The sequence below is a fragment of the Eleginops maclovinus genome, chromosome 13, assembly GCF_036324505.1.
Source record: "Eleginops maclovinus isolate JMC-PN-2008 ecotype Puerto Natales chromosome 13, JC_Emac_rtc_rv5, whole genome shotgun sequence".
NCBI classification, from domain to species: domain Eukaryota; kingdom Metazoa; phylum Chordata; class Actinopteri; order Perciformes; family Eleginopidae; genus Eleginops; species Eleginops maclovinus.
This window is the reverse complement of record NC_086361.1, coordinates 9,817,246-9,835,467: the sequence shown is the minus strand read 5'-3', so window position 1 is coordinate 9,835,467 and position 18,222 is coordinate 9,817,246. Positions and strand designations below refer to the sequence as shown.

General features: G+C 39.3%; 1 protein-coding gene across 2 annotated transcripts in view; it reads right to left on the bottom strand.

Annotated features, from left to right (window-relative positions):
• Positions 1-303: 303 nt before the first annotated feature.
• The window catches only part of angpt1 (angiopoietin 1), a 48,641-nt gene continuing 30,722 nt past the window's right edge, over positions 304-18,222 (bottom strand). The window contains exons 8-9 of one of the 2 annotated variants that reach the window (XM_063899688.1): positions 8,057-8,187; positions 304-732 (exon numbers count right to left, since the gene is read on the bottom strand). In XM_063899688.1, the coding sequence (XP_063755758.1) occupies positions 653-732; positions 8,057-8,187 (211 nt within the window). In that variant the 3' untranslated portion in view covers positions 304-652. Of the gene's footprint in view, positions 4,141-8,056; positions 8,188-18,222 lie in introns of both variants that reach the window. The other variant, XM_063899687.1, reaches the window with a different exon arrangement.

Sequence of the window (18,222 nt, the reverse complement as noted above, 5' to 3'; positions counted from 1 at the left end):
CCTTATTAGTGGTTGATTTTATGCCAGTTATGTGGTTTTAAGTTGCTGATGTTGGAGATTGCCACGTAAAATGAAAACATTGAGACCCAGTTGTTTTATAAGAACAGGCAAGCATGATGTCAATGTCACAGACAGCCAAAGCATTGGGCTTTCATTTCCCTTGAAAAATGCTGTGCAACTTACAGCTATGCAGTGATAAAACACAAGTCCAAATAAAAGTCTGAAGACAGCAGTTGGCCTATGAAGTTTTTTTTGGAGATCTGGCAATCGTGAAAATGTGAAAACAGCATCAGAAAGCCACAACAGATTCAATGACATTTAATACAAATCAGCAAAACCATAAATCCAAACCATAAATTAGAAAACTGGAATCACATAAGCAACCTGTAGTGCTTAACTTGTGTTAGTTAAATGAGAAGAAAAATATAATCTCCAAATATTCTACTAATTATTTCAGATAATTGACTAGCCTTGTTCACATATACATTTGTCACAATCTGTGTTTCCGGTTTTATTTTGAAAGGTTTTCACTGCATGAATATACCGTCTAGTTTTCGCTACGTTGCTTTCAGATCCTTGTCCATTGTCGAATTGACAGTTTTCTTCTGTGATGTTTGCCTTACCCTGCGCTGTTCTGCCGGATTGATGAACATCAAAAGTATTTTCTGTCATTTTCTGTGTGCTGCACTTGGGTCCAACGCTCTTCACGTGACACATTTAAATTACGTTGGCCTTAAAGAAAGATTACCACAATTAAATGCAGTATTGCAACACATTAGCACAAGATAGCTAAAAGGCTAGGTTAGTTTTACAATAATCATAGAAAACTTAATTCACAAACGTTAACTACAATTAAAGGTGTATTCTTTGATTTGGTTTTACTTAGAATAGTTGCCTCACTTAACTATTTGCACCTCACATGATTTCAATCTAAATGACCTTTTTGTCCTTTCAATCTCATATTTGAATCATTTATTTGTAGGCCAGTACTACACAATGAATGCTGGTCATCAAAACTGATTATTGTTTTGTGCCTTCACTTTTTAAGTCCAACAATGTCATCTGTTGCTCATAATGGTTTGTACTGATGCAAAACATTTCGTGCTAGATTAATAATACTAGAGTTAGAGGCACATTCTTAAAGCAGCTTATGATCAAATCTGATACGAAGCAGATGAGCAAAAGATATATGATCTATTTTTACTTTCACTTCCTTTGTCCATGTATCTTTAATGTTTTTATTCATTTCCATGTGAGTAAGTGGTCTCTTTAGGGGATCCAGGGCCCTGAGCATTCTTACTGCAGGTATTGTACTCTGTCATATCTGATTTGGTTGAGGTCCAGCGCTGTCCGTCCGTATGTAGCTCAGACCCTCAGGGAGTCCCATCGCCTCTGCAGCCCTCTCCTCTTCCTCAGCTAACAGGAAAGGATCCGCACTCAGCAGAGCAGCCAGGCCGTGGTCATGTGTGTGTGTGTGTGTGTGTGTGTGTGTGTGTGTGTGTGTGTGAACGTGCATATGTGGAGTTGACAAGTGAAACGCCTCTTTGACATCATAAATATCCACCGGAGACAAACTTCCCTTGGTTCAGAAGTGGTTCTCTGTTTCTTCTGTCCTCACACCAACAAAGGACACAGCTTAAGACCCATATAGGTGTTTGCCAGCGTGTGCGGACTCTCTTCACACTCTGCTCCAGACGCTCTATTGAACACATTCCAGTGAGGGTGTCGGGTCAGTGCAGGCGCTGAAGGACGCGCAGTGGATTGCTGGCTGCAGTAATTTGTTTAACCTCTGATTAGGCCCAGGAATGTCAACTATGAGGAGACACTAAGGGTCCCGACAGCATCATTTGACACTTTGGCAATCTGTCTTCGCCCCAAGCTATCAAGAGAGTCATCATTTGAGACAATAGTTCATTCACTTCCTGGACAGAGAGGGGGTTTAATGTTTGACACATCTGATTTGTTCCCAAAGTAGGATGAATAAAGTACCTCTTTGAAACCAAAACAGCACTTTTGCCAAATTATGATTTGACAAACATAATTTATAGGCTGATACTGCTGTATTCATGCATATCAATATATCGGACAGTGTAGCTTTGTCTCAGGAGATTTATACTTTAAGATTATTTTTTTTTGAAAGCAAGCTTGCAACCCTAATTTTAAACCAATCTATCATTAATCAATTTGGCACAAAAAGTGCAGCCTAAACACCTTATGAAAACATTTTCTCTTTTATTTAATCTAGCAACACAAAATTGTCCACATGTTACAAAAGATGTTTAAATAAATCTGCAAATCTGGAATTCGATGAGGTAAAGCAGAGTTATCAAAGGCACATTTCTCCAGGGCTATGATCCTAGTGTCTATGTTTTATGCTCAACTTCAAAACACCATTGTACTACTGGCAGATAAACAGAAAATAAAGAATAGCCTTCCTCAAGAAAGCTGCTTTGTGTACACACACATTAAATTATGCAATTGTTATGCTACTAAACATGTCAGTTGTTGTTGTACAAGTTCCAGATACACTCACTTCTCGCCACATGTACCTTTAGTGAATGCTCCACAGTAGATTCTGAAGCAAAAAATGAAATATGTTTTCAAAGTACTTGTTGGAATCATTAATTTCATGCTTCACATCCTATAACAGCTGCTTTTATTTTCCTCCAAAGCTGCTTTGATGGGAAACAGAAATTGGCTGAGGCTGTGTCATGTGTAGTCTGTGAAAAACTTCTTGGATGCGACTTGTGTTAAAGATCTGCTCTTTGTCTTAGGCTGAGAGGTTAGGAACAGTCTTTATAATCTTAACAACGTTCCATAATGTAAGAAATAAGATTGATTAATATGAACTTCCACCTCATTCTTTCTGTACATGTGGGACACCAGCTTAATATAAGCATTTACATCGTTGTAAATATAGAGGAGTAATGATGTAGTACTTCATCATTACACTAAGGAGTATTCTGTATATCTGTGTATTAAATGTTGTTCATGCAACGTCCATCCTCCCCCCCTCTTCATCTGCACACAGCTATAATTGTTATACATCCTAATAATGTGCATTTGTATTAATGAGCTTGTTTTTCATATTCAGCAGAAGAAAGGTGATCGTTCATGATCTGAAAGTTGGCAGGTATTAATAGTTTCTCAGCAAAATAAAAAAGGCAAATAGATCTCAGTCCAATAATAACCCAGCATATTAACTCTACAAATCAACACACTATGTCGAAACAGCTCGTGTGTAATTGCCAGCAAATACTGAAAGTGACATTGGTAACTATTAAAAAGCCATTATTAGAATTTCAATGTCACCTTAAACACTAAGTGTTTTATACACAATAAAGATAGAAATTCAGTATACACTGTACAGTACAAAAGACAATTCCATTTCCCTTTATATGCCGTCTAAAGTTGGGATAACAAATATACTAAAAACACAATATATAATACAAGGGTAATATTTATGGGCTGTGCTCTGTGAGCAACTTTTTTTTTTTTTAATAAAAAAGCAATATCTCTCATCCAGATAAGTTCTGCCCTGCAGAGTCAGTGCTGCTTTCCATTCAGAAGAGTTCAGTCCTCAGTATTATTACAGCCGCAGGTCCAAAAGCAGAATGCAAAAAATATTTAGTTTGACACCATGCATTGTGCTCAAAATCTGCACAAATCTCACGTGAGATATCCCACCTGGATCTATTTTTGTCCAGATTATGAATCTGCATGGAAACAGAGACCAGTTCGTGTGAAACATGCCTTACTTTCTCCTCGTGGCTGACTTTCAGTTCATGGAGGGGAAAGGTGAGCAGGCAACAGCAACACAGCAATGGTTGCTGCTTTGGGGATGGACCAGGTTGAATCAAAAAAGATTTATTTGATGGCTACCATAGCCAGCGAAATGAGATGAGACAAGAGGATAAAATAGGAAGCGTCCCTGTAATGTGCTACATAGTCGTTTGGAAGGTAAAAGTTCAAAAGACTAGGAGAAGTCCAGGGGGCGGATCATCATGGCCGTGGCTCGTAGCGAGTAGCTGGGGCCCTTGAAGTAGTGCCACTTGATACCGTTCAACTTCCCTATGTGTTGCCCTTGGGTGAAGTACATGCCGTTAAGGTTGGACGGGCCACAGGCATCAAACCACCACCCTGGATAGAGAGAAGTGGGAAAATAAAAAGGAATCAATGTATTTGAGCAACAGACGAGACGTATTGATTTGTGAAGGTGTTGATGAATTCACCTTTATCATAAGTTGTGTCCTTGGTAAAGGTTGGAAGTTTCCCATGGCCTCTCCCACTGGGCCATGGGACACCATTTCCCTGCTATCTGCTCAATGTGTTACTGTCACAGGGTTCACTGGCATGCCAGTACCTGTTGCTGAACGCTCTCTGTACCTCGTTCTATTTAAAGCAAAGAGTGTGCATGTGCACGAGCTCCAGCACAGCAGACATCAAAGTACTGAATGTCATGGAAAACTGTTATTCTACTCCCAGGGTGACACATTTCATACTTTCCTTGATCTCTGGCACTAAAAAGAGAGTAGACGTGCTTGGACTTAGAAAGCCTTTTATATGATTTAAGATGCACATTGGCTTCTTGTCTTGGAATTAATTAAATAAAACGTATTGCTGGTTCTAAATGTTGTAGCAGCTCTACAGGTGGGCAACTGTTTCTCTCTCGCTAAGGCCATAGAAGCAGTTAACACTTTGACAAGTATGGAGAGGCGGCCTTCTCTCATTATCGACTAAATCTGTGGAAAAATCCAGCCCATAAATATCCACCATGCAGCTTCTTTAAATTCTTTTTATATTACCTTGCTTAAAGCTTATTTAGCCTAATTTAAAATGATATTCCTTTTATCCTACCTTGTTGTGTTGTTTTTGAAATTCTTACCTGCCACCTTTTGAAATTGAGTTTAAATGAATGCACTTTACGAATAAAGTGTTGCTATGCTATATACTATTATATATTTCTGATGACAGATTAACTGAACGTATCCATTCCATTCTAGATATCTGTCATTCAACTCTTACATCTGACCCAGAGAGCAGATCCTCGCTGATACAGTCAGATATAGAACTTATGCGAGGCATGGCATGTGTCAGTCACACAGTGACACATCGTTGTGCCTCAGATTTAAATACCACTGCGGCCTACAGCCTGACTTTTCAAAAGACCTGTCAGTCATCGGGAGCAAAGTTCTGCCCTTGTTGCTAGCAGGGGGTCGCACATTATACATTTTACATTGATTGCTGCTACAGCATAAGACACGCACACAACATAGCGCGGAAACTGGCGGAGACCTGTTTACATTTCCACAGCTGTTTCCAGTATGCTGAAAGCAGTGTCAGTCAGTAATGAAATTGCACTAGCTTTTAGTTTCTCAAGCTGGGGAGCTGGGTCAGAAGAGGTACCACACTCAACATCAAAAATGGGTGAAGTTTAAATGTGTACATATTTGATTAAATATAAAATAAATGAGTAAATAATTATGCTGAATGAAAATTATATTGGTGATGGTGACATACACACGGATGGGTCCCATAACTGTGCAGTTTAGCCGCTATAATATTTATTTTAGCAAATAACTCTAATAACAACACTTTCAATTTCCCACAAGAGATGGTGTTGAGCAAGACAGAAGAAAAGAATATACCCTTCATCGTCCCACAGAGGGTACATTTACATTCTGCATTTGACCAATCCTAGTGTAAGGAGCAGCGGGCTGCCATATTTACGGCCCCGGGGAGCAGTGTAGGGAGCGGTGCCTTGCTCAGGTACACCTTGGTAGCACTTGGTCTTTCATGGATTTAAAGTCCCCAGCCAAGTCCCTATGGACTTCGCCACCAGCGCCAGAGCAAAGCAGAGCTATTGAATTGATATGACAATGTCCTGGATGTGTAGAAATGCAATACGTTTAAAACCTGTAAGTAGATAATATGTTGATTATGTGCATAATAATTTCAACCACCCTCTAGTTGCCCTAAAAACTTTTAAGAAGCCTTGAAGATCTAATCAGATCTAAACAGAATTAGTTTAAACCACATGAAAACAAATAAAATTTAAATTTAGAAAGAAAATATAGGAGACAGTAGCAGAGGTGAATCTGGTGACGTGTGGTTGATAGGTGGTATGGGGCTCGACAGCATTAGAAGTGCAACCTGCTGTTCTATTTTCTTTGAGGCACTGTTTTCACCCCATTTGGAATGGTATTGTGGAACACAGTGAATGTCTCCCACTTGCCATCCCTCACTTGTTGATGAAGTGCAGACCCCAGTACTTTCATTGCACATATAAACATTCAGTGCGCACAGCAGCACTGCGTTGGGATTAATGATCGGTACCTGCTCTGTTTCCAGACTAGAGATTTTAAAAGACTTGTAAAACAGTGGGGATGTCTTCTTTAAAAGAAACGTCTCTATTTCATTTTGTTCTCATGAGACAGGGACCCCCCTACCTACTATTGTCAGTGCTGAAGCCCTACTGTGTGTTCTGGTGTAAATATATATATTAAAGTACGTGTGTGTCCACAATATATCCTCCTCTGGACTCTTCACACGGCATGCTGCAGTTGTCCTCATAAATGTAGCAGAAGTATTTTTCCTCTTGTATATTCCAGACACTTACATCATTTGATGTCAGCCCTGCTCTTTTAAATGCAGGGAATAAATCAAGTGATATGCTGAATATACTGTAGCACAGGGCTGGGTTCGGAGCAGCCTCCACTCAGGCTGCATGCTGTCATGCCTCTGCATTATGGCTGGCCATAGGCAGGCTATGAATCAAGGGGGAGTAGGGGGTGTTGATTAGTGATCAGATGCCAGTTCCCTTTAACCCACTGCATTCAGAATGACCGAAGAGGTAAACCTGATCTTAAATCTGCACTTTAAAATGCTTGATTAGTACCAGGTCAAGACTCTCACAGCAATGGAGCTGCTATGAGGTGACAGCAAGGGTCACTGGGCTCCCCTTACACAGCAGGAGAAGCAGAGTCATTTTAAATCTCCCTGACACTTGGTGCCGCGCCCAGGGAACTTTACAGTGTGCTAGTTGCCAACCACAGTGCAACTGGATGGGGATATAGCATATAGGCTGATAGATGCAGATAGACGTATGAGTTGCCATGGCCTGAAATAATGACTGGGCAGTGAACATGGTGGGATCGATCGTAAAAGCAAAAGAGAATTGCTTTTTTAGAATGGCTACATCATGCAATGTTGTGTTTGCTTGCTGTTGCCATAAAGATACGAATGCTTAAATATTCATTTTATGACAGCATGATTTCAATTGTATAAAATGACATTGTACTCCCCGATTTAATAGCCGAGAACTGAGAGTGAGACAATAATTCTGATGGGGGAAGAAACACGAGAACTTCAGGCCTGCTAAACGTATTCAGAAGAGGAAAGGACGGCAAATGATTACATTATTATTTCAAGCTGCTTTAAGTAGTGGATCAGGTGACGGACTGTAAGCTCACATCAGAGTGGCAAAGAACATTTTGTACATTTGAAATGCATCATTGTGGTGTACTGTGATCTACATTATGAGATCTTTGGGTAAACACTTGTTTTAAATATTATTCTGCTTTACAATCATTATAAAGTTATAATCACACTGGTTGTATAGAATAGATATACACACCTTTTTAATGTCCCTGACCCAGCTCTAACCTAACTAACACACACACATGAAGATATACATGGACCCCCCCATATGGCACGGAGTTTGCCCTTTAAGGGTTTTAAAATTAAGCTTAGTGTTCTTTATTCATTTTATGAATTTCCTTTTAGAAATTGACAGTGTAAGGCAAAATTATAACTTAATTATACAAGGAAACTGTGTATATGACATTAAACAGTGTAACAAAAGGGTACACCCATAAATCATGGTAAACGAGACAGGATCTGCTACGGTTTTAACTTTTTTGCTTTCAGACGGTCATTTAGTGACCAGCCAGTTAACATTGTTGAGCATTTAGCAGCTAAAGAGTCAGATATGTCTTATTTAAAGAAAAATGAATGTATGATTATCCCCACTGTGATAAACGCTAGCTGCACTTACCACCAGTGAGCATGAGAGCACACTTGCACATGCAGTTGTCATTGTCCATGTCCTTGGTACTGAAGTCTGCTCCGTGGATCACCAGGCTGCTCTGTCTGCCTGCTGTCCCACTGTGGCTCTTCAAAAACAGCCTGAAAGGCGGGAGGAGGAGGGAGTCAGGACATGAAAACACATCAGGGGAGAGGAGTGTGGTGGAGTGAGGAGTGTAAGCAATAAAGACAGCAAGAAGACATAACATGCTGCAAGAAATGTCTCCTGAGAGCATTTATTTTTTATTTTGATTGAGTACATGTAGAACACCTGGAACAACATTAGCCGGGTTGGACAGAAGATCAAATAAAGAAGGAAATAAAGAAAGATTATTCAAAAATATTACAGACGGAAAGTGAGGGAGACAGAGAGGAAAGAGCATGTAGTGTAAGGAATGTCTGGGACTCACATTTCCATCCGCAAGGCCAAAGTATGTTTGTTCACACCTTAAATAGCCTACTGACTGACAACTGAGCAATACACAACATGTCTTTAAGTACATGGCTGCTCTCTTCACAACATTACATCCCATTTATGAAACCAAACATTTTACTGTTTTTTTGCTGCCAGGCCATATAGTATATTAATATACACTACCAGGCCCTATTCAAAGGATTTTCTATTGAAAAAGCATTATGGAAAGAAACTGACGTGCAATAACGGCGGAGTGCACACTGTGCCGAACCTATACTATCATGGTCATTGCGCGGACAGCTGAGCCTAAGATAAATCTCTTAAATATTTAATTGTAGCAAACTGATATGAGGTAAAGATAAGAGAAAAAACTAAAAAATGATCTCTAAATTAAACAAATTTGAATGTTGTGTCAATAAAATAAGGGTTTATGGAGTTGGTGTTATTTATACAGTATGTTCAGGTTACTCTACCCAGCTCCAATACTTTTCCAAAAACAGTCACTCCTGTGCACAAATGTCAACATGCATCTTTTTATTGGCACAAACTTTTCCCTGAATATCTATTTACAATTTCAAAGTCACACGCTATTAGCTGAAACTGTTTGTGATAGCTTTCACATGTGCTACAGAAACAGAAAGCTATTGTTGAGTGATGCTGTTATTATAAATATCTGCTAGTAATCATATGGCTACTATCCATCCAATGCAAGATTGAGAGAGATAGCCAGTATTATTACTCCATGCCAACTTTTCACTCTGAGGATTTTTCCAACAAACAGCACATCTGTGGGAATGATAAGCCGTCACTCCCATGTTGAATTCCTTTACACTCAAAACACTAATTGAAAACGTACTGATTTCTTCAGGGTATGTCCCACTGTGAACTCACTCGAGGTGTGAATGGGAAGTGCTGCACGCGGATCGGACAATTCCTTCATCCCTTTGCCAGCTTTACAATTACACGCCTTGCCCTAACCTGCTGCAACACACACTTGCCTTTCTTCTTTTAATGTGTATGTTTCTCTCACGCCCTCTCGGTTTCACTTTGTCCCAAAAGAAGATGATTGCAAAATTCAAAGAGGGCCGATGAGGTCTATATTATTCAGTACGGTTCACTCCCAGGGAAAGCAATTTCCTGAGCTCCTTTCTTGACAACAGGGGACCATGGGGCGTGAAGTGAACCTTGCACCCAGTTCGGGTTTTCCGATGAGAAAGGAAACAAATACAAAAATATGTTATGTGTTCAGGAGACGCTCTGTATGCACCACCAGCCTTTGGGAGGCTTGTAGCTCTGAGGCTTCAGTTTGAATAGCTCAAAGAAAGAGACTGGGAGACTCGCCGGGAAAGAAAGTCATTTAACGTGAAAGACTTCTGTATTTGGACAGCTGTGTAAATGGCTGATTTGTGCAGCAGAGTAAAAAGTGTGACTGCGGGTCACCGTAGGGAATTCACTAAGCCAGTAAACCAATACATTGTAATCCTGAAATGTAAGGGTGAGTCATGTTTCTAATCAGTGGCACCAAATGACCACTGGACATGGCAAGTTTGGATAATGACCTGTGAGTATATTATAAGCACTTGGGTGTGTGTATAAACAGGTAGGTTTTCTCTGTGTGTGTGTGTGTGTGTGTGTGTGTGTGTGTGTGTGTGTGTGTGTGTGTGTGTGTGTGTGTGTGTGTGTGTGTGTGTGTGTGTGTGTGTGTGTGTACAGTACGTCATCTGTGACATGCTGAAGTATTAACCGTTGTCTACAAGGAAACAGATGTCCCACACACTGAGTCACTTACGGGTAAGCTTGACTTCTATCAGCTAATTCCTGATTCTGAGGAATAAAACATGCAATGTCAAAGATGAGGTCTGCTACTGCTCTGATAAGGAACAGACTGTGCTCCACATTAACCCTTCATTTTTCAAAGCTCCTGCGATCTCTGTTTTGTGCTGACGGATCGCCAAGGAACATCATAAACAGGGATTTCCAGCATGACACTTTGACAGGCTGCTTTAAATAGTCTGCGGCTGTGTTTACAGGCTGCGCTGCGTATTTACAGGACCAACAATCCCCGAATCAGCTGACATCTGCAGTTTTTCCTGTCAAGATCCATTATGCACTCAAATGATAAGTGGGGAAATGAAAAGATGGGCCAAGCAATGAGCTTATGAGGAAGAGATGGCCTGTTTCTAAGAATGAGAGGGAAAAAGACGAGAGATGTTTGTAGTAAATCATGTTAATGAAAGGTATCAGGGACAGACATCTGCCCAGCCACATCAGGAACTTAACAGGCAATGCATGCAAATCAGGTTTTTCCTATTCAAGTTATTGAGTTATGCAATTTGTCAAGGCTCATTAATAACCAACATGTTGAGCTGTGAGCAGAATCATTTGGCTTTACTCAATGACACCCCTGGGGAGGGAACTCCGTGACCCGCCATGTAATTATTCTAATATCCACCCGGGCTGCGGCTTGTTTGTGATCTTCCGACACATTCAGAAAGTTCAAACCGCAACAGTGCTTGTCCTCATTAGGACTAGTTCCATTGTTTTCATTTTACCCTGGTGGTTTCTTGTTATGCATGTTGCTTTTCCACCCTTATTCTTTAAAGATGTTAAGACTTCCAAGCTGTTACTTGATACCTGCTGACGCTACCCTAGCCAAATTAAACTTTTACAATTTTATAAAGTCATAGAAGAAAGTTGGCGAGCTTAACAGTCGCACTCCTTCAGTGTTCAAATTAAATGAGGGAAAAGTGTTGCCTAGTAGTTGGATCTGTTAAATGCAAACTACTGTATGCTAACTAGCAATCATTTTCTGTGTTGAAGGTAGTTACCATAACGTTGCCAAATATTGGCAATTTAAAAAAAGCACTTTAAAGAGTTGTAAGTGCTGGTCACAAATTCACCAGCACTTACAAAGGAATACATGACTCGCTTGAGGTGAATTTACGTATCTGCACTTTCCCTGTTGTTTGAATCTCTGTATTTTGCATTTACTGTAAGTCACTTCTTATAAAAAACGTCAGCCAAATGAAATGTAATTTACTGTAAATTACTAATGCAAGATGCAACAGTTGAAGGCTATATATTATGCGTTCCGCTTACTATCAGTGCATCTTCTGCCAACATAAGCAATCAGATGCCAGCCACTGTAACTACTGCCATTGGAAACGGCAATCCAAAGACATCAGTTTCACAAATTATTTTATACATTTGAAAATAGTAATATAGCTGCAGTATCATTTTAGTCTATATTTCCTTAAAGAAGAGTTTGGGAAAACTGAAATGGCAGTTAGAGTTTGACAGAGCGAAGGCATGTATCTAAAAGGAGGGTTCAGATCATTAGAGGTAATGGGCTTGTGTCAGCAGAAAAAAAAATCAATTTAAACTGTTTTCAGCAGATCAGTGGGGCATTGTTGTGGGTTTTTTTTTTATAGCTAATTATCCAAATGTGTTTAGCCACACAAATAAAATTCCACACATCCTTATTGTATGAGGGAAGGCTGCAAATGTCTCCAACGGACCAACATCAGAACTTGGGTATTTAAAACTACTTGCATGACTAAATACCCCTGGGGGTTAGAGAGAAAACGGTTCTTTTTCTTATAAGTCATTTTAGGGGAAAACAAGCCTTTAAGCTTTGATGCAGATTCAATTTTCAAAATGAGTCTATGCTCTGGAGTATTACTTCTTCAAACTTTATGTGGGAAATTTATTTCAACAGGATCAGGTGAGTAATGAGATGACTGAGTTATGTTTATCTAAGAGCCCTTCCAAGTAAAACTACGTTACAATGACTGATATTTTATCCCCATCCATCTTAAAAAACATTATTGCTAGGCATTATTAAAACATTTACGGTGAGACAAAATTAAGGCTTCACTCTTTTGAGTTAACATTTTTTCCATTATCCAGGTTTTTTAAATAAATTTCCAAGCTTTCACATAAAATAGAAGCATAACATCACGATGAATATAACAAATAAACTTTTAGTTGGAATTTTACAAGATAAGAGTTGTGTTAGACATGCCAGTCTCCTCAAAAGCACTTTGAAAAAGCATAAATCAAACTTCAGTCTGGTAGAAATGCAGTTAATTTAAGACAGAAGTGCGTATGGAGGACTCCTTGGAGCTGGTCCTTCCCAAAGTGTGTCACTCTCTCCCCACACGTAGAACAAATGTGTTGCATTACAGCTGAGCGTGCTGGGATTGGTGTGCGGCCTCAGATCTGCTAACTTGTTGCCCATTTGCAGTCTTACTTTTATCTGACACTTCCCATTTTACAACACACTGTGTTACCCCGAGCAGAGGATATTGCTGTCACACAGTTACTTTATACAATTATTTCTCTCGAGATGTAAGGGGAAAAGCTCATAAAACAATGTCTGTAATGGAATGTACACTATGCTTCGCTGTACAAAGTTCAAGTGATACTTTGATGAAACAGCAGTAAGAAGGCGTTTAAATGGTGTGAATGTTCACTACAATCTCATCTGAAAGTGGTTTTAAAAAATATCAAACATCACAGATTAGCCCGCTTTGGTTTCATTCATCTCCATACATTAAGGCGAAACCCAGTGAGCTTAGGGTATAGCTCATGCTGTTACACACCTGGCTGTCATTAGCCTCCTGAACTGCAGTCTGATTGGCCCATTGCAGAGGTTAATCACCCTGACCAATGGGTCGCTTCCAACTGCAAGGCCAACGGGTTTGGCTGCTTGACTGCTTTCTCGCCACTGGGTGTCATTTAGCTCAATCGAGACGCATATACACCGTTAGCTGTATTGTAGTTATCTTCAGTGGTTTCTGCATTACATTTATTGGACAAGGGATGTGATTATCGTTTCCTTATACTTTTATCTAGTGCTGTGCCAGTCTTTGCAAACCCTAACCCCATGTTTACATATCCAGGCCAGCATTTACCCATTCATACAAAGGCAGAGGCTGCCATGCAATACATTCACATGCATCCACATACCTTTGGCCATGCCATCTAAAGCAATTGTTATCTTGCCAAAGGACACTTCTACATGTTGACTGCACGGCTGGTGATTGAACCAAAGACCTTCTGATTGGTGGCGGACAATCTACCTTGTCAGCCACAGCTGCCCGGCAATATACTACTAGAAAAAGAGTTTAGCCACAGAATGTGATCAGGTAAGCATACAATTCAATCTTTACTTGTAAATGTGGCATTACAACTTCAATTCAAGGAAAAGGCTTTTTCAGCATATATCGAGAAGAAGCTCAACATCCACCTGGATCCATCCTGTTCAAATGTTGTCTATGTTGTAGCTTTATATGTTTTATTCTGTGCACTGGACATGTCTGTCTCTCCTGGGAGAAGGATACCTCCTCAGTCTCTCTCCCCGAGGTTTGTTCAATTTTTCCCTGTTCACTAGGGCATGTTGGAGTGGTGTTTCCTTAGCCGCTACATGGATCTGAGGACAGGGGGGGGGGGTCATAGGCTGTACAGATTACAGAGCCCCATGAGGCCAATTCACAATTTGTGACATTGGGCTATATAAATACAATTTGATGTGAGGATTTGATGACAGCTTTCAACCCTGTTTCAGGACTTCATCTGCACCAGGAGTTTGTTTAGTTGTCATGGAGATGGATCTGTTGGGATGTGAGCTCAGCAGCTGATGATTTCATCCATATCACTTTAAGTCAAACTTCATCCACGTTAAAGACAAAGCTCAGTGTGAGCAATCAGTATCTTGGTTTCATCGTAATCTATCATACTTTCTTGGATGTTCTCAGACTATATTAGAAGAGTCCCACAATACATGTTAGGTTGTTTATAAAAAAAGAAACATTACAATTGTTAATACACCACATATTGTTGATTTATACCAAATCGTCCTGCTGATCCTTTTTTCTGTCAGTAACCTTGAAGCTTCATCTCCAACGTTGGGATGTAGTTCAAGACCAATCTTGAGATATCTTAGATTATTTCATTTTTTGTCCTGAAAAATACACAAGTTGCCATGTTTTGGAACCCTGATAACAGCCAAATCCTCAAATGAAAATTGTAACGTATCTATCTGCTTCCACAGGGAAATCGGGCCATTAACATAAGTATGAATCACTGGATTTAAAGTATTGGCTGTATGAACACGAAGCGTTATTAAATAAAGAGGAATCGGGTTCTTTTAAAACCAGCACACAAGTCAATTCTTCCAGCTGGGGGACATCCAATACATTTTTAACCTTGCTCTGTGTCTGTGCATATATTTATTAAACTGTTGGAAACAATGGTTCTCTCTTGTGCCCAGTTTACTTAAATCCTTATCTTACCGTGCACATTAGTCTCTTACGATGCATGAAATAAACTCCGATATGTCCCGACACATTAAATCTGAAAAAAACAACAACAACTGTTTGTAAAACCCCCTTGATTGTATACCTTTGTTTTATTTAAGGGCCAAACTTACTATGGAAACAATATGACCAATACTTTGGAGAACAATTGTACTAAATTCCACCGCTCTATGAAAGAGTCTTCAATTTGAAACTAAGTGTTCTATTAAGTTAGCCTCTAGTCCCGTTATCAATAAGCCGTGTAAAAAAAAAAGGAAGTTATCCACTGGAAGCCAGCTAACATTACAAAAGTTAACATTTACATTTGCTATCCTGGTTATTTTTCAATTTCTGTGCACTAAACACTTTTGAATCCATGTTTTTCAAATACATCTTAATGGAGACAATGCTGTTTTATACTGGCTGGCTCTTTTTAATTAGCCATAAAGAAAGAATAACAATGTACAACAATTCAAGCAGTTAGTCTTGTGTAACATTGTGCATTCTTCTTTATTTTCTGCCATAATTTTCTCCCTGAATCAGCACTATTTTACGTTTCTTCATTGCATCTGTATTTTCTCTTTTTTAGAAACTTTTTAGTTTTTTTTCTTTTTATATCGATATTTAGCACAAAGCCCTTTTGCGCAGGAAATAACCTTTGATAAATGAGAGTGATTAACTAAATGTGTTGATCTGATGTCTATCACTACAACAATAATGCAAGTCATCAAATTATTTTTGATTGTATTGTTTTCTTTTCTGCAACCCATGCTCTATCACAGGAACCTAATTAGGTTTGATGATAGGGGGATATTTTTCAGTTATTTACAAAGACAGTAACCTCTGCAATTATCATGGCCCAAGTCACAATGCAGAAAAAAAATCCAGAGCTCATTTCACAATATTATGAGGTTGTGGTTCAGTGGGAACTTTGAAGCTTGGTCAACCCAAATGTACCCGTCAAAGTGTTGTCCTCAGGATTAGTTTGTTCAACTTTAAAACAACATTGCTGATGTCAGCTTACGCTGTGCAGATGTAGGTTTCTTCTTTTATTTGGCTGCTATTGCATTGATGTAGGCTTCCTGATCTGTTTCTGTTCTAATGCTGTCCTTATATAAGCTGTGCAAAACAAGTGCACGGAATCTACGAGTTTAAATGTATTTTAAACAAGTTATTTTAAATCATCTCAGTTTTTATGTACTGATTTAATAGTTTTATTATGCTGGACATGCCAACATGAATTAGATGACTGTAAAATGATAAGTGGCAGGTCCAGACTTTTAGCGTGTTGCTGATAAATGACATTTATTCCACGAACATGACTTCATTTATAAAGGATTAGGGCCTTATATTTCACAAAGGAATAATTGCACACCTCCCTCCCTCTTTGCAAGTTGAGTAATTTCCGTTTCCCAGTATATAGATGAAACCAAGAAGCTGGCAGCAAGACAACCCCTTCCTGGTAATTCTTAATAAATGATAAATGGTGAGTTGTGTGCATTGTTGGACTAAGGCTATTCAATTATTCTACCTACTTGTGGCTTGCATTTTGCATGGCCTTGTTTATGTGCTTTTGTTTTTACAGCCTATGTGTGTGTGTTACAGAAAGCAAAACACACACATTTACAATACCAAATGAGGTCTTTATACATTATTTTTCTAATTTGCGCTGCCATATTTTCAGTCTGTTCCAGTAAACGACCATGGATGAAAGAATATAATCTAAAACCAACAATCATAGTCATATCTGTTACTATCTAACTAACTATCTCTCATTTTCAAGAAACTTTAGACTTAGATTGTTTTAACATTTAAAAGCAGGGAGGTGCCAAAGCAGAAAACAGGTTTGTTTTGGTACAGCCATCTGGTTTGTATTGGCTGTGTTTCAGAGGAGCATTGTGGGATTATCATACCACAACAATTTTTCAAGAGAAAATCTATTTATAGATATCTTGTGCTATTTGGATTTCTGAACAGTGTAAGCATGAAGGGCTTGTAAGCCAGGCTGGAAGGGACAGGGTTGCCCTTTAATTTCTTTCATGTTTGTAAAGCACTTTGAATTGCCTTGTGTTGAAAGGTGCTACATAAATAAACTTGCCTTGCCTTTATGTGCTGCATCGGGAAGAAATAATTGTTGTTTCTCTAATGCAAGAACAAGATCAGATATGGGTTTTTAAATATATGCCAGAAATACAGGAAAGGATGACCTTAAAGCAGATATTAATGTGTATGAGTGTGTATGAAAGGGAGTTACAAAAGAATAGATACTGAAGCTGAAGTCAATGCTCTGTATCTAAACTAGAGCCAGAAACGGAGACTAAAAAAGGTAGAGAGAGATGGAGTCCTAATATTGTAGTCATACAAAAAAACATCTTGATCTCTTCCGCTTGATTGAAATCCATTTTCTTTAGTCCTCAGAGGAAACCACAAAGCCCACTCCAGGTACGAGCTCGTCCAAACAGAAACCTTGTAAATTGAAACTCCTGTCATCGCAAGACAATTCAGAAAATTAGTCATGGCAACAAGCCTGACGCCCCCCCTCCCAGCTAAAGGGAAACACTTGGGTGCAAGGAATTGGAGGGTTGAGGTAAATGCTGTAGAATCTCTGCCCTTATTTCGTCATTCAAAGCTGGACGCGAGACATTTCGCAACTCAAGGGACCTCTTATCAGAGAGGAGCAGCCTTCCAGTGAAAGCTGCACAATTGGAGATGTCAGAACCTTCTCCTGTGAAGCCAGCAATGGATTGGAACTGTGGAATTTGCAACAGTTTTCCACATCTGAGAGGGCCAAGCATCTGCCATAGTTTGAGGACTGTTATCATTAACCCCCTCAAATGAAAACAGAAACCTTCGCCCCTGCAACACACTGGGACAAAGTGTCAATCAAAGGAAAGTTTGTAATGTGGAGAAGATGACAAGCTACAGATTTGGTTTGGAAGGAATTTGCGATGAGAAGAAAACCTCGCCACAGACTTGCATAACAAGATCAACATGATCGAAGTGTCTGGAGAGCTCAATTATACAACTCCTTTCCTCCTTCCTTCATCCTATTAGTTGCATATGCCGAGACACTGCTACACAATCTTCCAATATGCAGTAATCAAGGCTAAAGATGGTTCTAGATTAAAGATGAAGTGATCACTATGGTGTGTATATATTACACTGTGGTCGACAGGTAGGTTTGTGACAGATGTCATTGAAGATTCATCAAAATATGGTAGATAAATCAGTCTGAATCAAAGTAGTGGACAACACTGCCATCAATAGAACCATGCAGTTAGCATCGCAAAAATAAATGTTGCAGATTACTTAATGTATTCATATTTCAGCTTTTTCAGCGAAATCTGTATCACTGTAACATGTGGTCCAAATAGGTGTTGAAACACAACTATATTTATCATCCACCGTGAAAAGCTGTAAAAA